This window comes from Schistocerca americana, chromosome 3 (genome assembly GCF_021461395.2).
Source record: "Schistocerca americana isolate TAMUIC-IGC-003095 chromosome 3, iqSchAmer2.1, whole genome shotgun sequence".
NCBI lineage: Eukaryota > Metazoa > Arthropoda > Insecta > Orthoptera > Acrididae > Schistocerca > Schistocerca americana.
In genome coordinates, this window is record NC_060121.1 from 793,672,272 (window position 1) to 793,694,795 (window position 22,524).

Below are 22,524 nucleotides of genomic sequence, written 5' to 3' on the forward strand. Positions count from 1 at the left end.
CTGCAAAACTTATAAGAGATGAGAAGTTTTATTAATTTCATGTTGTCAGAAATACTTTTTTTCAGGTTTGTGGCAGCTCTTGGTCTCATGGAAAACAGTATTATGATACTCATTGCAAGTATGCTTATATCACCTCTCATGGTAAGAAACATACAATTTTTCCAGTTTGTGTGTGAGGGAGCTAATTACTTTCTTCTAAATGAGCAGTACCTGTAATTATTTTTGAAATCATCTTGAACAGAAGTTTTTAGATATTTTTGACAAGGACTCATATGATCATGTACCATATGGATTCAGCTTTCTTCAGTTCAGTGAGCAACTACAGGTGCTCTAAAAGCCACCACCTTTTGTGATATACATGAACAAGAATTTTATATGTATGTTTCAATTCTGTACCATCAAGAATAAAAGATGGACATAAAAGCATCACTGTTGTCTCAGACATGCATCTGGCAGCTCCTTTACATCAGCACGATACTCTCTGAAACTACATTATATCACAGAATGAGGAATTCTGAATGTCCACATGACTTCAAAGACAGAATGTTTTATTTTCTAACCACTTGTTGTATTTCTGTAACAAACATCGTAAGATACTGGTTGCTCAGAGATCTGCAGTATAGTTCTTTCAATCATAGATTAACAGGTTACTGAAATATATTAATGCACTTGCAGACAATTAAAGACATTACATGTTTTGTTGTATTAGCTCTTAAGGGGAGTTGGAATGGGAAAAAAATCACATTTTCAGATTTTTATCTCATTATAAAATTTTCAGTTTTCTGAATAAAATGATATATCACTTATAAACTCATATGGGAAGTACTTTATTTTATTTTTTTAAATATAATCTATACCAGTTGAAAATATTAAAATTTTAACATACATTACTTTGAGATCTAATAAAATCAGTAATTATTTATCTAGAAGGCTGTGGATTGCTGAGTTATAAAGATCATGTCCTGAAGAGGATGGGCACCAGGTTGAGGAAGATGAAACAAAGTTTGAGAGACAAGAAAGTTTCTGATGGTAAAACAATAAGAGGCAGGCTGACAAACACAATGATTGATGAAATATAGCAGTATTATGGGTTGGTCATTATAAATAATACTGAGGATTTGTTGAAAATGAAGCAGACAGTATGGGCTACCTTCTTCCACAGACTGTCAACTGATGAAGAACCAGTACACCACCTTTGCCCTCCTGGACCTGATTCATGGTGCAATTACCACAATGCCCAGTACTCAGACTGTTCATATAGCCATAAACATTCCATCCCAGCAGCAGTCATGGATACCATAAAAACCATAAAACCTATTTACAGAGACCTGGCAATTCCAGAATTACTGAAGAAGTGTCTGCATGGTCAGACTCAAAATCCCAATGAGTCGTTCAATAATTTTATATGGACTCTCTTACCAAAAAATGTTTTTGTTGGAATGAAAGCACTGAAGTGGGGTATCAGTGATGCTGTTATTGCTTTTAATGGTGGCGAAATTGGTAGGGTGAAAGTGCTACAGCATATGGGAATTAATCCTGGAGCAAACTGCATGAGAGAACTTGAATGGATGGACAAGGTTTGCATTGATAAAGCAGAGTATGCAGCACAGTTGGCCACTAAGGAGTCCAGAAAGAAGAAAAGAAGAAAAAAACGTGGAAAAATATCAATAGGATGATATACAGTATGGTGCAGCATGCTTCTGAGTTACTAAAAATAAAAAATTAAGCATATATTAAGTGAGTCACAGTTTTTTGAAACTTTATAAGCTGTTCCTGAAAATTTACATTTTCTGTTGCATTTTTCCCTAAATCTCAGAAACCACTTCAAGTAGAGTATTCAAATTTTCAGCGAGTAATAACATACGTATCCTGAGTCTACTGAACTAAAAGAATAACATAATGTTATGTATAATTAAAATTATTTAGGATAACGTACAAAAAAAGTGCACAACATTTTAATCGTGTAATTAAAAATTGTATTTCTGAAAGTAGTGGCTGAAATGCAGTTATAGTAGTTCAGTAGACTCAGAATATACAGTTTAATGTCCTGTAAAAGCTTCATGTCAATGTCTACAGTGGTTCCTGAAATACAGTGAAGCCAAGTCACTAAATTTAATGTTGTCGGGATAGGGCGTTCCAACTCCCCTTAACCCAGTGTGAGTGAGAGTGTGTATGTGATACCCGAGTTGTTTTGAAGTGCTGATTATTGAATGTCATTGTTACCACAGAAATCTTGATGTCACAGTAGCTGGAGGTAAGGGAGAGGGGTCCAAGATGCGGTTTAAAGTTTATTGTTGCGCCAGCGTCATAGGGAGATACACATGTGGAAAGGTGGCTAGGGTTAATCACACCCTCTATCTCGTAGTCAATGTTACATTTTTGAGCTGTCAGCAACTTTATGAGATATATAGTTATTTACAGTATTCTTTGATTTATTTTTATAATTTATTTTTCTCAAGATGTCTTATGAAGAGAATGAATGTTGGCTACAAGAACTACTAGAAGTTTTAGAAAACTGTTAAAATGCTAGTTCCTGTGACTGAGAGCGAAGAAGAGAAAGTTTCTCAAAGAAGTGAAGAAAGTGATTTGGAACAAGAGGGTATTTTGTATGATTAGGAAGAGCCAAAATCTGCATTACCAGCTCTTAGTCAGTCACCTGTGGTATGTGGGACTTTTTATACCTCCAAGGATGGAACAAAATGGATGAAGGATTGCCCTAAGCAAAGTGTTTGTATACGTTCAGAGAATGTTATTACCAATTCTCCAGGTGTAAAAGGTGTTGCAGAACATGCAAAAACACAGACTGAATGTTGGAGTCTTTTTATGACAAACAGTATGTTGAATAGGTAGGATCAGAAATGAGGAGGAACAAATAGCTCTAAAAATAAATGAAACCCTGGTAACAAATGCATGGTGTGTTGCAAACCATTTAAACAAGTATTTTGTCTCTGTTATTGATAGCATGAGGTTGTCAGGTTCAGTAAATAATGCAATGGAATATCTGAGACCAGTGAACACAAGCAATCTCAGTAAAATGGAATTGACACTTACTTCACCCAAAGAAATAGAATCCATCATAAAGTCCTTGAAATCAAAGCATTCTAGTGGTTATGATAACATATCAACAAAGTTAATAAAAGAGCGTTCATGTGAGCGTAGTCACATCTTAAGTCATTTGTGTAATCAATCACTTGTCACAGGAACATTCCCGGATTGGCTTAAATATGCTGAAGTTATACCTCTCCACAAGAAAGGGGACAAAGAAATGCCGTCAAAGTACCGACCAATCTCACTTTTCCCAGATTTTTAAAAAAATCTTTGAAAAGGTTATGTTCAAGCATCTACTTAAGCACCTTAATGAAAATAACATACTGTCAAAGTCACAGTTTGGGTTTCTTAAGGGTTCTGTTATTGAGAAAGCTATTTACACTTATAGCTAAAATGTCCTTAATTCACTGGACAACAAATTAGAGGCAACTGGCATATTCTGTGACCTGTCAAAGGCATTTGACTGTGTGAATCACAGCATTCTTTTTAGTAAATTAAAATATTATCGTGTCACTGGTAGTGCTGCTGAGTGGTTTCAGTCATATCTTACTAATAGAAAACAAAGGGTGTCAGTATGTAATACTTCAGCAGTAGGCAATCAGATATCATCTGACTGGGAAGAAATTACATGTGGTGTTCCCCAAGGTTCCATACCAGGTCCACAACTGTTTCTTGTGTATATTAATGACCTGTCATCTGTTACATTACCAGATGCCAAGTTCGTCTTATTTGCAGATGATACAAACAGTGCAATAAATAGTAAATCAAATATAAATTTAGAAAGGGTAGCTGATCAAATTTTTACTGACATTAATAAGTGGTTCATTGCCAATTCACTCTCATTAAACTTTGGAAAGACCCACTTTACGCAGTTCAGAACTTCCAAGAGATTTCCTTCTGCTGTGTGTATAAAACATGACGACATGGAAATAGGAGAAGTTGAGAGTGTAAAATTCTTGGGATTACAACTTGATAACAAATTCAGTTGGGAGCAACATACTAACGAACTGCCAAAGCGCCTAAACAAGTCTGTGTTTGCAATGCGAATGATTTCAGACATAGGAGATATAAATATAAAAAAAACTGGCATATTTTGCATATTTTCACTCCATTATGTCATATGGTGTCATATTTTGGGGTAACTCCACAAACAGAGAAAAAATTTTTAGAGCACAAAAGTGTATAATAAGAGTAATGAGTAGTGTAAATCCAAGAACATCATGTTGAAACCTAATCAAAGAATTGGGCATATTAACCACAGCTTCTCAGTATATTTATTCCTTAATGAAGTTTGTTGTAAATAATACATCTCTTTTTTTCCAACTAACTGCTTAGTACACAGTATCAATACTAGGAATAAGAACAATATACATAAAGATTTAAGATCACTTACTCTTGCCCAGAAAGGAGCCCAGTATTCAGCAACGCATATTTTCAATAAGTTACCAGCAAACATTAAGAGTTTAGTTTCAGACAAGGCACAATTTAAACATCATTTAAAAGAATTTTTGGTGGCCAACTCCTTCTATTCCATCCATGAGTTTCTCAACAAGTGCAGCAGACCATTTTAATGAACATTTATTATAATTTAATTTTTGACAATACTTGGTTGCAACAGCCAAGTAACTACCTACTATGGGAATGATGGATGTATGGAAAGCAGATGTAAGTCTTAAGTCTGTAAATGGTGGAAGTTTAATTTTAAATCTTGTAAATAATCTGACTGTTCTTAACTGAGTGTCACTGAAATGAATAATTTACTTTAATTTTTGACAATACTTGGTTGTAATAGCCAATAAACTAGCATGTGTATGAATGGTGGATTTAATGAAAGCTGATGTAAGTATTAAACCTGTAAATATTAGTAGTTTAAATTTAATTCATGTACATAATTTTACTGTTTATTGCCGGCCGGTGTGGCCGACCGGTTCTAGGCGCTTCAGTCTGGAACCGCACGATCGCTATGGTCGCAGGTTCGAATCCTGCCTCGGGCATGGATGTGTGTGATGTCCTTAGGTTAGTTAGGTTTAAGTAGTTCTAAGTTCTAGGGGACTGATGACCTCAGATGTTAAGTCCCATAGTGCTCAGAGCCATTTGAACCATTTTACTGTTTATTGACCTAGGATCACTAAAATTAATGAAACTCAAGTTTTTCTAATTACATTTTTGTAATGTGTTTATCTGACATGTTCCACACCCAGGAGGATTCCCCCTTTTATGGGTCTATGGAATGAATAATTAATCTAATCTAATCTAATACTATAATTACATATACAAATAATCAAATAAGGAATGTCAAGGGAAAATATCCAGAAAATGAAGAGCAGTACCACATGAATGATACAACTTTGGAGGATTTGAAGGCATTTATGTGACTTTTGTATACAGTGGGCCGAAACTGCACAAATAGACAAAACTTGAATGATTAGTGGCGTACTGATGGTACTGGAGTTGCAATCTATCAGACTTCAGTGTCACTGCAGAGGTTTTCCTTTCTCCAAAATTATATGAGATTCGATGATAAGAGCACCTGGAATGAAAGGAAAAAGAGTAACAATATGGCTGCTATAAGAGATATTTTTGATAATTTTGTTGAAAATACTCAACAACACTATATGCCATCTGAGAACCTTACTATTGATGGTATACTGTTATCTTTCCAAGGGAGATGTCCTTTCCATGTATACATGTGAAACAAATCAGCCAAATATGGCATAAAAATATTTGCTCTTGTAGATGTGAAGACATTCTATATCTTCAAACTGAAGTATACTTGGGAAACAGCCACCAGGACCTTACCAGCTTAGTAATAAGGCATATGATATTGTAAACCATTTAGTGGAGTCAATAACAAAAACAAATAGGAATTTGACATTCGATAATTGTTTTACTAGTTACCCCCTCTTGAAAAAACATACATTGACTTCTATCAGCATGGTCCATAAAAACAACACTAGTGTACCTGAGATTTTCAAAAGGAACAGAGGTATATAGTTCTCAATTTGGGTTCCAGAATGACATTACATTGGTGTCCCACATACCTAAAAAAAATAAAGTTGTCCTGGTTATGTCAAATTTACACAGTGATAAAAACATAGACCAATTGACAGGTGATAAAGAAAACTGGAAATGATTACTTATTGGAATGCTACTAAAGCTGGTATTGATGTCACAGATTAACGGTGTGCCACTTATGATGTTGCCCACAACAGCAAACATTAGCCTACGACAATTTTTTATGGAATACTCAGTATGGCTGCCATAAATGTCGTCACAGTCTACAGAGAAAACTACAAATAAAACAAAACACACATGAAGCACCAAGATTTCATTCATAATGTAGTTTTGAATCTGATAAATGATAGTCTTTGCATTAGACAAGAAAACATACGTCTTCCAAAGAAAATCTGAAAGAGGATTGATGATCAACTGGGAAAACTTCATCGCCAGTATAAAAAAAAAATGACTGGTAGATATGTCAGGTGTGGTGACTGTACAGAAAAAGAAGACAGGAAAAAAAAAAATATTGATGTTCGAAGTGTGAGAAGCCATGGAGCACGCGATTTTTATGTGCGGAGAATGAGCTGATTTGTAGGTGTAATGTTGGTGCTGAGCTAATTGATCTCATAAGACCTTTTATTTTCTATTTCTGCTTCATAATTAGAAAATAATATTATTTTAATTAATCAAAAAACTGTAATTTTAGTCGAATTTTGTATGAAAAAAATTTTAAATTTCTGAAACTTGTACATTTTCTGAGAAAATATGGACACTTCATTATTTCCCCCCCCCCCTTCCCCCCCCCCCCCCAAAAAAAAAAGGTTTTATTTCTTAAACATAGTATTTTAGTTATCTTGTTTGGTATACACCATTATTAACATCCCAAGTAAAAAAATAGTTAGCACATGATTATAGTATCAAAAAATCGTCACCAGAGTTTTGGGTATCTCATACCCACCTCATAGCTGGTGTAACACTCCGGGTTAAAGAGTCTCACACTAATTGATTCTGTTGTAGTATATTCATGTTGCCCAGCTTTGTATGTTACTGACTATGCATCACAGCTTGAGTATTGGGATGAATCAGTCAGACAGATATAATTCAAGTTTTGAACAACTGCCATAAATCATTATACCCCACACTGTTAACCATTGGTGAACATTAGTCTTATGCATATCGTAACAACACATGAACCTACAATAGTATATAGAACAAATCATACTGCAGTTTCAGTAGTAAAGCAGAGATGAAGAGATCTGCTTAGGATAGACTGATGTGGAGAACAGCATTAAACTAGTCTATGGACTGAAGATAACAACAACAACAACACAGTTTGTAGTGTGACGGTGTCTTAACAGTATCTGTTTAGTATATTTATTTTTTATATATTTTGTAACACTAACCAAAACGGCATTGCTGTGCTGGTGCTGTGAATGGCTGAAAGCAAGGGTAAACTAAAGCCGTAATTTTTCCTGAGGGCATGCAGCTTTACGGTATGGTCAAATGATGATGGCGTCCTCTTGGGTAAAATATGCCAGAGGTAAAATAGTCCGCCCTTTGGATCTCCAGGCAGGGAGTACTCAGGAGGACGTCGTTATCAGGAGAAAGAAAACTGGTGTTCTTTGGATTGGAGCATGGAATGTCAGATCCGTTAATCAGGCAGGTAGATTGGAAAATTTAAAAAGGGAAATGGATAGGTTAAAGTTGGATGTAGTGGGGACTACTGAAGTTCGGTGGCAGGAGGAACAAGACTTCAGGTCAGGTGAATACAGGGTTATAAATACAAAATCAAATAGGGATATTGCAGGAGTATGCTTAATAGTGAATAAAAAAATAGGAATGTGGGTAAGCTACTACAAACAGCATAGTGAATGTGTTATTGTAGCCAAGATAGATGCAAAGCCCACACCTACCACAATAGTACAAGTTTATATGCCAACTAGCTCCGCAGATGACGAAGAGATTGATGAAATATATGATGAGATAAAAGAAATTATTCAGATAGTGAAGAGAGACAAAAATTTAATAGCCATTGGTGACCGGAATTCAGAAGTAGGAAAAGGAAGAGAAGGAAAAGTAGTAGGTGAATATGGAATGGGGGTAAGGAATGAAAGAGGAAGCCGCTTGGTAGAATTTTGCACAGAGCATAACTTAATCATAGCTAACACTTGGTGCAAGAATCATGAAAGAAGGTTGTATACATGGAAGAGGCCTGGAGATACTAGAAGATTTCAGATAGATTATATAATGATAAGACAGAGATTTAGGAACCAGGTTTTAAATTGTAAGACATTTCCAGGGGCAGATGTGGCCTCTGATCACAATCTATTGGTCATGAACTGCAGATTGAAACTGAAGAAACTGCAAAAATGTGGGAATTTAAGGAGATGGGACCTGGATAAACTGACAGAACCAGAGGTTGTAGAGAGTTTAAGAGAGAACATTAGGGAATGACTGACAAGAATGGGGGCAAGAAATACAGTAGAAGAAGAATGGGTAGCTTTGAGAGATGAAATAGTGAAGGCAGCAGAGGATCAAGCAGGTAAAAAGATGAGGGCTGGCAGAAATCCTTGGGTGATAGTAGATGTATTGAATTTCATTGATGAAAGGAGAAAATATAAAAATGCAGTAAGTGAAGCAGGCAAAAAGGGATACAAACGTCTCAAAAATAAGATCGACAGGAAGTGCAAAATGGCTAAGCAGGGATGGCTAGAGGATAAATGTAAGGATGTAGAGGCATATATCACTAGGGGTAAGATAGATACTGCCTACAGGAAAATTAAAGAGACCTTTGGAGAAAAGAGAACCACTTGTATGAATATCAAGAGCTCAGATGGAAACCCAGTTCTAAGCAAAGAAGGGAAAGGAGGAGGAGATTAGTGTTTAACGTCCCATCGACAACGAGGTCATTAGAGACGGAGCACAAGCTCGGGTTAGGGAAGGATGGGGAAGGTAATCGGCCGTGCCCTTTCAAAGGAACCATCCCGGCATTTGCCTGAAGTGATATAGGGAAATCACGGAAAACCTAAATCAGGATGGCCGGACGCGGGATTGAACCGTCGTCCTTCCGAATGCAAAGAAGGGAAAGCAGAAAGGTGGAAGGACTATATAGAGGGTCTATACAAAGGCAATGTACTTGAGGACAATATTATGGAAACGGAAGAGAATGTAGATGTAGACAAAATGGGAGATATGATACTGCGTGAAGAGTTTGACAGAGCACTGAAAGACCTAAGTCAAAACAAATCCCCGGGAGTATACAACATTGCATTAGAACTACTGATAGCCTTGGGAGAGCCAACGTTGACAAAACTCTTCCATCTGGTGAGCAAGATGTATGAGACTGGCGAAATACCCTCAGACTTCAAGAAGATTATAATAATTCCAATCCCAAAGAATGCAGGTGTTGACAGATGTGAAAATTACTGAACTACCAGTTTAATAAGTCACAGCTGCAAAATACTAACATGAATTCTTTACAGATGAATGGAAAAACTGGTAGAAGACGACCTCAGCGAAAATCAGTTTGGATTCTGTAGAAATGTTGGAACATGTGAGGCAATACTGACCCTAAGACTTATCTTAGACGATTGATTAAGGAAAGCCAAACCTACATTTCTAGCAGTTGTAGATCTAGAGAAAGCTTTTGACAATGTTGAATGGAATACTCTCTTTCAAATTCTGAAGGTGGGAGGGGTAAAATTCAGGGAGCGAAAGCATATTTACAATTTGTACAGAAACCAGATGGCAGTTATAAGAGTCGAGGGGCATGAAAGGGAAGCAGTGGTTGGGAAGGGAGTGAGACAGGGTTGTAGACTATCCCTGATGACATTCAATCTGTGTATTGAGCAAGCAGTAAAGGAAGCAAAAGAAAAATTTGGAGTAGGAATTAAAATCCATGGAGAAGAAATAAAAACTTCGAGGTTCACCGATGACATTGTAATTCTGTCAGAAACAGCAAAGGACTTGGAAGAGCAGTTGAATGGAATGGACAGTGTCTCAAAAGGAGGATATAAGATGAATATCAACAAAAGCAAAATGAGGATAATGGAATATAGTCCAGTTAACTCGGGTGATGCTGAGGGAATTAGGTTAGGTAATGAGACACTTAAAGTAGTAAATGAGTTTTTCTATTTGGGGAGCAAAATAACTAATGATTGTCAAAGTAGAGTGGATGTAAAATGTAGACTAGCAATGGCAAGCAAAGTGTTTCTGAAGAAGAGAAATTTGTTAACATTGAGTGTAGATTTAAGTGTCAGGAAGTCATTTCAAAGTATTTGTATGGAGTGTAGCCACGTATGGTTCAAATGGTTCAAATGGTTCAAATGGCTCTGAGCACTATGGGACTTAACATCTGTGGTCATCAGTCCCCTATAACTTAGAACTACTTAAACCTAACTAACCTAAGGACATCACACACATCCATGCCCGAGGCAGGATTCGAACCTGCGACAGTAGCAGTCGCGCGGTTCCGGACTGTGCGCCTAGAACCGCTAGACCACCGCGGCCGGCAGCCACATATGGAAGTGAAACATGGACAATAAATAGTTTGGACAAGAAGAGAATAGAAGCTTTCGAAATGAGGTGCTACAGAAGAATGCTGAAGATTAGATGGGTAGATCACATAACTAATGAGGAGGTATTGAATAGAGTTGGGGAGAAGAGAAATTTGTGGCACAACTTGACTAGAAGAAGGGATTGGTTGGTAGGACATATTCTGAGGCATCTAGGGATCACCAATTTAGTATTGCAGGGCAGCGTGGATGGTAAAACTCGTAGAGGGAGGTGACGAGATGAATACACTAAGCAAATACAGAAGGATGTATGTTGCAGTAGGTACTGGGAATAAATAAGCATGCACAGAATAGAATAGCATGGAGAGCTGCATCAAACTAGTCTCTGGACTGAAGACCACAGCAACAACATATTTATTTCTTTTTTACAAGAACTCCTTACACTTTCCATTTCAGGTTTTCCTGAGTTATTATTTTGATAAATTGTACACTCAGTTCAATTGTGATGATTTTCCTGATTATTTATACTTGCGTATTGTTGTGCTCTCATACTGAGACAAAGACTTGTACAAGAGAGCCATTTAGACATTTAGGAGGTAGACTTGAATAGGAATGAGGCATGGAGAATGGGAGGACAAGGAAGGAAAATGAATGAGGAAAGTTGTGCTCTAGAAAAACAAGATTTCTTGGATAGACAAATTGATAAATTTGAAGACTCTCAAAATCAGCCATTGTCAATATACATAATAAATGTAAGTATGGTTTGTCCCTGGATGCCACTATAACTCCACAACCCACTTCTACAGCCCCATGGAGGTCAATAGTGTGGTAGCCCTCCACTGGAGAAGTTTCAGTTTGTAACTTCAAGTGTTAGGTTTGAAAATATCGATGTAAAAAAAAAGGCATTGCACCAATAGACTTGTTATGTACAGTTGAAAAAGCAGTTGGGAATTAAGTGCTGAATTGGGTGAGATTAGTCAGAATGCTTGTGAATGTTTCAGAATGTTCAAAAACGTTCCAGACTGTACTGGATTTTCTCAGAAGATTTGAGAATGTTCCAGAACATTCAAGAATGTACTTGGATGTTTCAATATCCTGCTATGGTGGGCATATGCTCCATTACAGAAGGTTATATGTAGTGGAGGGCAAGACACAAGTATCATATACACTTTTGGAAATCAGAGTGACAGAAAGTGAAATAAATTTGAGTGAGAGCAAACTGCTAATGGTAGTGAATGGTGTTGTAAATGGAAGTTTACTGTATTAAGGAATACTGATAATGACTGCAGGTGTGTGATCAAAATATTAGTGTATGGGAAGTGCAAAGTAGAAGAAACTGAGTTTACAGTGTGGCATGTGAAACATTCTGTTATGATCTAACTAAAGAGTAGAACACTTGAGATTACAGTTTGGCATGTAAAACATCCTGTTATGATCCAGCTAAATAGTAGAACAAACACAAACACATTATCAATGAGAAAATGGAGCATGTGTGCAATTCTGATGACTCCATTTGGTGCTACCTCCATGAGCAGTGAAGAACATCAATTCAGTTCTGTATTTTTGATTAAAGGACAAGCATATCATAGAGTGGGACCATAGCAAGTGTATTGCAGTGAGAATGAGCCACTGAAAGTTGATCAACATTGTGTAGATATAAGTGGATTGTGACAGGAACTCATTGAATAACTGCAGAGAACTTTACATAACTACAATCAGTTGGTTGACATATTCAAAAAAAGCACTGGTTCAAATGGTATCTGATAAACACAAAGTTGTGATTCACACTGACAGAACACCAGATACACAAACATTGATTCAGTGCACCTCAAGTCAATGAAATTACTGTTGTAATTGTAGACAGTGAGTACACAAGCCATGATATAATTATTCACTGAGGAAGAGGAGGATTGCAATGTACCACAGAAACACATTGTTATTTGGAAAGAACCTCAATATATGTTAATTTTTGTAAGAAGAAAAGATTGTTACCAATTCAATTTGAAACAAGTGAACCAAAATACAGGTACAGAAACAAATAGGAAAGTGATAGCTGAAGGAATGAATTAAGATTTGTACCATGGCCAGGACTTTAACCCAGGTCTCCTGCTTACTAGGCACTTGTGTTAGCCATTATACCACCATAGCAGTATGGTTAACACAGCTGCATGGGCTACTCTAGTCAAGTGCCCTCCCTAACATAAACTTCACTTCATGCCTTCGGCCTATTTTCCCCTTCTTATTTAGCAAAAAATAGGAAGAGACCTCAAAGGAACCAGCTTGTCATCATTCTGCCAGCTGGGAAGTGTATTACACCCAGTCTGTGTCGGTCAGAGCCATTGCCATAACTTTGTCACCACTGGGTCATAACAATGACCACCACCATCTGCCTGCCCATCCCAGACATCCAGCAGCCCACCTGACAGTCACCCCTACTCTCCAGCTGTCAGTTCACATCTTGACTCTGGCCAATGCCATCACCTTGCCCAATGTGGGGCAGAGTGGAGATCGGTTTGGATACTGATGGATCGATGATGACCAAGAAGATGTGCAAAATGCTGATAACAGAAAACTACAAACAGTGATTCCCCACACAGGGAGAGCAATGTATGTAAACAGCAGCACAAAGTTTTTACTTTCACTTGTGGAAATCCCTGTTTCCTTTAGTTTGATCTTTCTCTGCTTTTTTCTGTAACATCATTGTGAGATACCACTGTAGTGTTTGTTAAGGGACCAAGTGCCAAGACATTAACTCCAGTAATGTGAACCCAGTGCAACTTACTTGAGCACTCCAACCCATGCATTGAATCTCACCTCATAGTATGATGCGTTTGCATTAAATAGGACATTACACCAGCCACTGCAGAGAGTGTGCCTGCCTCAGGCATTGAAAACCTTGGGTACCGTGTAAACTTTGATAACTTCATAAAGATAAGTCAGAAGGGGCATGAGGATTTTTGTGTAAATAAGTAGTTGTATAAATACATAAGGAGTAAGGATGACAGCAGTAACATGTATATTAATAACTCAACCAAGGAATCTACTGCTAATGAAGGTACAAGCATATAGAATAGGTTACCAGGTATGTGAGTGGCTCAAAGACTTCTTAAGTAACAGAACCCAGTATGTTGTTGATGGCGAGTGTTTGTTGTAGACAAGGGTATCATTGAGAATACCCCAGGGAAGTGTTGTAAGACTATTGTTATTTTCTATATACATAAATGAGCTTGCAGACAGGGCAAGCAGCAGTCTGCAACTGTTTGTTGATGATGCTGTCATGTATGGGATGGTGTCATTATTGAGTGACTGTGGGAGTATACAAGATGACTTAGACATAATTTCATCAAGCCAACTAACTCTAAATATAGAAAAACATAACTTAAAGTAGATAAGTAGGGAAAAGACACATAATGTTCAAGAACCGCATTAGTATTATGTTGCTTGACACAGTAAAGTCAAATAAATATTTAGGCGTAATGTTGCAAAGCAATATGAAATGGAAGGAGCAGGTAAGGACTGTAGTAGGGAAGGCAAATGGTCAGCTTCAGTTTATTGGGAGGATATTAGGAGAATGTTGTTGATCTGTAATGGAGACCACATACAGGACACTAGAGTGACTCATTGTTGAGTACTGTTCGAGTGTTTGGGATCTGCAACAAGTCAGATTAATGGAAGGCATTAAGCAGTTCAGAGGCAGGGTGATAGATTTGATACCAGTAGGTTCAAACAACGTGTAGCTATTACGAAGACACTTTGTGAACTCAAATGGGAATCACTGGAGGGAAAGCAATGTTCTTGTCGAGAAACATTATTGAAAAAATTTAGAGAACCACCATTTGAGGCTGACTGCAGAATGATTCTACTGCTGCCAACATACCTTTCATGTAAGAATCATGAAAATAGGATTAAGAGAGATTAAGGCTCATTTGGAGGCATATAGACAGTTGTTTTTCCCTCACTCTGTTTGCGAGTGGAACTGGAAAGAAAATGACTAGTGATGGTATGGGATATACTTAGCCATGCACCATATGGTGGCTGTGGACTACGTGAGTAGATGTAGATGTAGAAGATAGGCATAATGTAGGATTTAAGGTTGTAGCTAAACCAGGAATATTGGGAGATGTAATTTGGAGAAATAATTAACAGGTACCACTTAGTATATTAAGGTAAGTTTAAGCCATGGTACAATGCCAATTAATTAGAACTGGAATAAAGAGCCACAGTGGTATTGTTTTGACTAGTTTTACTGTCTTCAAATCATGTGACATTGTCTCAAAACAGCCAAAACACTGAAATCCTATACAGGTGCGAGATGCATCATTGGCTGTGACACCATCAATTCAATTGCTCCATGTCTCTCGAGAAGCAATGTTCGGGATTGCAGTAGATCCTCCAGGAACAGCTGATCAAGCCAAGGAAGGGGTATAGTGGGAAAATCCATCAGATATGTGAAAGTAAAGAGATTTCTTATTGTACGACACAGGTAGAGCTAATGCAGCACCTGTAATCAGTAAATATAGGATTGATGAACAGCACAGATAGGCCTGTTAATACTGTCTGTAGCTGGAAAATTATACAAGTAGGATAACCGTACAGCACAGGTGGTTCTGATATAATGCCTGTGTCTGAGAAAATGTTAGGATGTTTGCACATATGGGGCTGTTATGGCACTTGTATCTGGGTCAGTGGTATCAGAGAGCCCTTGCAATAGGGCCACTGAATAAATCTCTCAGAGTGAGAGGAATTAATGAAGTAAAAAGAAGAAAGTTCTTATAGATTCCCAAGTTATATTGTCTTGAAAGTGGGATCAATGTAAGGTTACCATAGATCCCCTGCTGTTGTAAATAAACTTTTCTGAACTGATATGGTATAAGAATATGGAGCAAAAGAACAGTGTGCAATCTGCAGAGATCATATGAGCCATTATTTATGAGCAATACCATAGTACAGGAACCATTCTGTTTGCTTGTAGGTCAGTCCTGTACTATCTAGGTTAAGGTAGAATTTAGCTTACAGTACATGTATTTTTCTTATTAATCATTAGCAATAGGTAGTACAAAGAGCATTCAAAAAGTTTTGCACAGTCATTTTTTTTTTTTTTCCAGGAGGAGAATGAAATTTTTTGTTAACATACTTGGAATATTTAGCTATAAGTTGGTGTATAATGGTATTTTCTTTTATTTACAGGCGAGCCATAATGAACCGTGAAGTAGATGTCAGGTTGCAACAATGGTTGGTGATGGAGCTCCTCTTCAAGACTGGCAATGACTCTGCCACATCAGTTCACAGGATGTTGCTCCCTGTTTATGGGGAGGACACAATGGAGTGCAGCAGTATCCAGCGGTGGTTGCAGTGGTTTAAAGAAGGTGATTTCTCTCTACCGGACAATCCACGATGCAGTAGACCATCAATGGCAGTGAGTGATGTGAATAAGGAGACCATTGATCAAATAAACCAGTAGATTTTTCTGTACGCTAGTGACTGAACCAGTGAAACCACACTACCCAGTAACAAATGAGTCATTTCAGCAAGCTGTCGTCTCATCACACATCTGTCATTTTGGATGCCATCAATGGTCTACCACATCGTGGATTGTCCAATAGAGAGAAATTACCTTCTTTAAACCTCTAAAACCACCTCTGGATACTACTGCAATTCACTGTGTCCTCCCCATAAACAGGGTGCAACTTCCTGTGAATCGATGTGGCAGAGTCATCGCCGGTCTTGAAGAGGAACTCCATCACTGACCGTTGTCACGACTCTACTTCATGGTCCATTATGGCTCTTCTGTAAGTAAAAGAAAATACTTTTATACACCAACTTATAGCTAAATGTTCCAAGTATGTTAACAATAAATTTCATTTTCCTCCTGCAAAAAATAAAAAGAATTAGAGATGACTGTGCAAAACTTTTTGAATGCCCTTTGTAACTTATGAGCACAAACTTATAAGTAGATTTCATTGTCTGTTGGTTGTAGTAATAAGATAACAGGATTGTATGCATGTAAGTTAATGAAAAGAGAAACGTGCATGGCCAAGTGGTGCCTGTTGTTCATGTGAATCCCAGATAGTATGTCACACTGTTTGTGTAGATGCAAGGTATGACTCAGTGTTATATTGATTATGAGACTTCTGTTTGAGTTGTTAGAGGAAGGTGGTACAAGTAATAGGAAAAAGTGGGAGGAATGAATTTAGCATGCAAAAAGTAAGTAGGTTAAATACTTTTCTGATTCTCAATGCTCTCCCACAAGATGAAAAGACATAGCTGCTAACAGGACTAAAAGTGACCTGAAGGAAAAATGAGAAAATATGGACTCAGTAGTTGAGAAAAAATGTAAATATTGCAGAGGAGAAATGTGAATTGTAAATGACTGTAAATAAACCTATGTGTGTTCCAGCAAAACTTGAGTGCGAATTTTCTTTGCAGAAGCAGGAAATTGTAAAGAATAAATTTATAAATGGAACATGGAACAAGCAAAAGAGTATTGTGACAAGGAGACTGTGTAGTCAGCAGCTTCACATTGCTTCTGTGATGACAGACCACAGTTGCTCCTAGCATGTGACACAGCCTTTAGGAGTATTGCAACCCAATTATAACACCTGGGTGATCACTAACACACTCCAGATGATTTGACATGGCACACTGACTGGTGTAAACAACATAAATCAGCAGGGAGAAACAGTATTTAACCATGGCCAAACAGTTAGTCATTACTTGGCCAGATGAGCAGTATACAACTATCAATCTGTGTCAATTGGAGGCACTGCCATAACTCTGCCACAACTGGGTCATGTACTGGTGACCACTGCCTATCTGCTCAGCCTGAATTGCCAACACTTCACCAGCCACCATTCTCTGGTAGCTGGTTCACAGGTTGACCATGGCCAATTTCATCAATGTGCCACCAGGTATATTGCTGTCTCCCATAAAGATAGAAGATACTTCTGGCTAGTCTTGCTCTGCATCACATCCGTATGGAGCATCTTGTGGCATCTGGTCATGGTTACTATGTCAGCACCCTGAATCAAAACTCCATCAAATAAGCAGCTCACTTCTCTGCGCCACTGGCTGTTGCCATACCTGTTGCACATTGTGAGATATTACATGAAAAAGGAAAGGCACTGGGATGACTGTGCTAGCTGTAAGGAGTAATTAAACACTTGTTCATGCTCATGGAGGAGTTAAATTGAATGAGTAAATAAAGGACCATATCTATATATCCACTGTTGTTCATATTATTTATGGATCATATGTTGAAAACAATAGACTGGCTGGGTGAGGTCACGATATGTGAACACAAAATAAGCAGTCTTGCATATGCGGATGACTTAGTTGTGATGGCAGATTCGATTGAAAGTTTGCAAAGTAATATTTCAGAGCTAGATCAGAAATGTAAGGACTATGGCATGAAGATTAGCATCTCCAAAACGAAAGTAATGTCAGTGGGAAAGAAATATAAACAAATTGAGTGCCAAATAGGAGGAACAGAGTTAGAACAGGTGGACCGTTTCAAGTACTTAGGATGCATATTCTACAGGATGGCAACATAGTGAAAGAACTGGAAGCGAGGTGCAGCAAAGCTATTGCAATGAGAACTCAGCTACGATCTACTCTCTTCTGCAAGAAGGAAGTAAGTACCAAGACTAAGTTATCTGTGCACCGTTCAATCTTCCGACCAGCTTTGTTGTATGGGAGCGAAAGCTGGGTGGATTCAGGTTACCTTATCAACAAGGTTGAGGTTACGGATATGAAAGTAGCTAGGATGATTGCAGGTACTAGTAGACGGGAACAATGGCAGGAGGGCGTCCACAACGAGGAAATCAAAGAAAAACTGGGAATGAACTCTATAGATGTAGCAGTCAGGGCGAACAGGCTTAGATGGTGGGGTCATGTTACACGCATGGGAAATGCAAGGTTACCCAAGAGACTCATGGGTTCAGCAGTAGAGGGTAGGAGGAGTCAGGGCAGACCAAGGAGAAGGTACCTGGATTCGGTTAAGAATGATTTTTGAAGTAATAGGTTTAACATCAGAAGAGGCACCAATGTTAGCACTGAATAGGGGATCATGGAGGAATTTTATAATGGGGGCTATGCTCCAGACTGAACGCTGAAAGGCATAATCAGTCTTAAATGATGATGATGATGATGATCTATATATCCACTGCTGCTCTGTCTGCCACTTCTCCACCTATCTTGTCTGTCTCCCAAACTGTCTATAGACCTTACATAGACCACAGGAAGACTCAAACCCATCTTGACAAGCAAGAACAGCTCATGTTTAACTCTGTTTTCCCTCTACTATCACAGACCTGCTACAGACAGAACGAAATTAGATTCATGATGTCATAAAAAAGTATCACATTTTTTGAATTATTAGATGCTGGAAGTACACAATTGAATGGCAGAAATAAGGATTTCCTCAATTCACATTCTTTAATTGGTTACACGAAAAAATCTGTACAAATCATATTGATCAAGTAATTTGAACTGAATTTATGGATTCAAAAGAGGATCCAAAATTATACAATATACTGTAATAGCAAAATACTTGACTCATAGTCCATGTGGAAAATCAAATACGAATTCATCAAGCCTGAGTGAATAGAGGTGTGCAAAGCTATATCCAAGACAATGTTTAAATGAGACACAAACAGGAGAAGATGGATATCCTAAGTACAGAAGACAGTCTTCAGAAAATAGCAGTTTCACTGCCAAAATACAAATTCAAAGTAAGCTAGAGTTAGAAGTATCAGTAGATAAGCAGTGGATGTTTCCATAAAATCTGCTTCTGTCAAAAATATTTTAAGTAGACATAAATGTGCAGTACTGCAGCTCACACCCAAACCTCCAGATGTCAGACACGCAGATCAGTACCAAACATTGTATGTTGATAGAGTATCAACCAAAACACCAATTTAGTTCATGCTTTGTGCTGTCGCTGAGTAGAATATGCATTAATAGTAACTAAAAGTAACACCAGAACTATGGAGCACAAGAAAAGCATATCTGTGAGTATTTGTATTGTAGATCTCATGTGGTTCACTTGGTAGAGCGTGAGTTTGTCTTATCAAATGTCATAATAGCAAAAACGTGTGACAGAACACCACACCTATCTATACAGATGTACTCTATAGGTTTACTAATTTCAACTAATGAAGCAAAAGCAGGCTGCCAAAAGAACATTGCTTCAAACTCTGAAAAGTCCTTTTACATGCCAGGAAAATCTTCTCCCAAATAACAGTTTCATGCATAAACAGATAAAAAAAGATTGACAACAGTGGATATGGATATGAATGTAGGACATTTGGTTTAACAAACTCTCATGGTAACAACTCAGCCAAGTAAGATCTTCAAAACAAGTTTTCACAAATATGATTTTCCATTGCTCTGTAGTTTGGGTGTTACTTTTAATTACCATTTACACAAGTTCTACTGGATGACAGCACATAGCATTAACTAAATTGGTATTTTCATTGATACACTATTGACACACAATGTTTTGTACCAGTCTAAGTGTCTGACATCTGGGGGTTTGGGTGTCAGTGAAATCAATTAAATATTTGTGCAAATATGTTAATAAAGGCAGTAATATGGCTGTATCCACAATAACAAGAGATAACAGAGTACAACATTGAGTACGACACTCCAAATATGAAATACTATGGTACAAATTGGGCAGGTATATAAATTATGATGTAGTATCTTGGTAAATATTGGGTTCCCCAATACATTATCAAGAGCAGGCAGTTGTTCATTTAGCAATGCATTTAGAAAATGGTCAGTGGGAATATTTTACAAGCGAAACTGCAGAGAGAACAGGCAGTGAACCACTTGTGAATATGGCATTGACAGCATTTTGTTTCCAGTTTTGTCAAAGTGATCTATTTACAAGAACATTGCTACATACTATTGTACCATATGGATTGCAACAATACGATTCTTTCAACAACAAAATCAAGTCAAAGGACATGATGGAATTATCAAAGTAATCCACTTATAAGAACATTGCTAACTGCTACTTTACCATATGGATTGCAACAAGATGAATCATCCAGCAAAAAAATCAAGGAACTCCAATCAAAGGATGTGCAGGAATCTTCAAAAGTGACACATTGAGATGAATGTTCATGGTGCATCTAGAAAATGCTGAGTGCATCTATCTCATGAAAAAATGTGTTTCACACATTTTCAAGAAGTTGATGTTCTATAAAGAAATGGATAACTGAATGACGGATTACTTTATTTCATATTAGGAGATTGTTGACTATTTAAGTGGAGTTGAGAGTATTCATGAATAAGAAACACTAACATTTTTATGATTTTTTAAACATTTATTTTTACAATAGAATGTCCAGGATGGAATAATAACAATATTATGAAAAGGATAGATTAGAACTAACAATACAGAGGAGATGCTGAGTTGCAAACAAGTATAATGGAAAGACTGCTGTACACTTAAGCTTATGGACTAAAATCCTTTTTCTGAAGTACAGAACACACACACACACATTCACACAAGCACAACTCACACATAGATGATCACCATCTCTGACCGTTGTGGGCAGACTATGTCATAACTGCACTTGATGGGAGAAACTATCCATTGTGAGTAGGAGGGTAATGAGGAGGCATGAGGCAAAGAAGGATCATTTTCATGGAAGGGGTGAGGGAAGATGTAGTGCTGCTTGCGGAAGCCTACGGGGGCATGGTGGGTGTAGCGTAGAGCTGCTAGGTGCAGTCAGGAGACTTTTTTTGGAGGGAGTAGGAGGTGGGTTGGAGGACGGTGGCGGGGGGGGGGGGGGGGGGGGTGAGTGGGAAAGGAGAGAAGTGGAGAAGTGGAAAAGGACTACAGCTGCAATAATGGAATAGAAGGCTGTGTTGTGCTGCAGAAGGAGTGGCAAGGTGGTAGGTAGGTGGAGGATGCAGACTAATGAAGGATGAGGCCTGGGGGTTAAGAGAATATAGGGTGAATTGCAGTGAGTCCTGTACAATTCAGAAAGACTGGTGTTGGTTGGAAGGATCCAGATGGCACAGGCTGTGAAGCAGTCATTAAAGTGAAGCGCATTGTGTTGTGAAACTTGGTGGACATACAGCTTGCTAGTCATCATGCCCATGTAGAAAGCAGCACAGTGGTTGCAGCTTAGTTTGTATATCACATGACTGTTTTACAGGTAGCCCTACCTTTGATGGGATAGGAGATGCTTGTGACTAGACTAGATTATATGATTTGGGGGAGAGGCAGATGGTGGGCTTGTGAGAGCTGGTAGGTGGCTGGAAAAACAAGGCATGTGAGATCTGTTTCTGTACAAGGTTGGGAGGGTAATTTTTGTATCTGAAGACCTCAGTGAGACGTGTGGTATGTTAGGAGAGGGATTGCTCATCACTGCAGATGCAGTGACCATAGGTGGCTAGGTTTTGGGGAAGGAACTTCTTGGTATGGAATGGGTGGCAGCTTTGAAGTGGAGGTATTGTTCGTGGTTGATAGGTTTGATATGGTTGGACGTACTGATGTAAGCCATTCCAGAAGTGGAGGTCAACATCAAGGACGTTGGCTTGTCAGGTTGAGGACAAGATGATGCAAATGAGGGAGAAGGAATTGAGATTCTGTAATAATGTTGATATGATGTCCTCATCCTCAGTCCACAAACATTTCATCAATGAGTTGAAATCAGGTGAGGATTCTGGGTGGTTAGGAAGGATTCCTGTAGATAGTTGGTGTAGAATGGTGTCATGCAGGTGCCCATTGTTGTACTACATACATATGTGTTTGTGGGTGATGCCTTCAAAGGAGAAGTGATTGTGGGTGAGAATATACTTGTTCATGGTGATCAGGAATGAAGTTGTATGATTGGAATCAGTTGGGCTTTGGAAAAGTAGTGTTTAACAGCAGGAAAGTCATGGGCACTGGGAATGTTAATACAGAGAGAGGTGGCATTAACCGTGATGAGCAGGGTATCATATG

General features: G+C 38.1%; 1 protein-coding gene across 1 annotated transcript in view; it reads left to right on the forward strand.

The window, feature by feature from the left end:
* LOC124607219 overlaps nt 1-22,524 on the forward strand; it is a 216,552-nt gene that overhangs the window by 86,809 nt on the left and 107,219 nt on the right. The window contains exon 6 of the mRNA XM_047139490.1: nt 66-141. Coding sequence (XP_046995446.1) covers nt 66-141 — 76 coding nt within the window. The remainder of the gene's footprint in view (nt 1-65; nt 142-22,524) is intronic.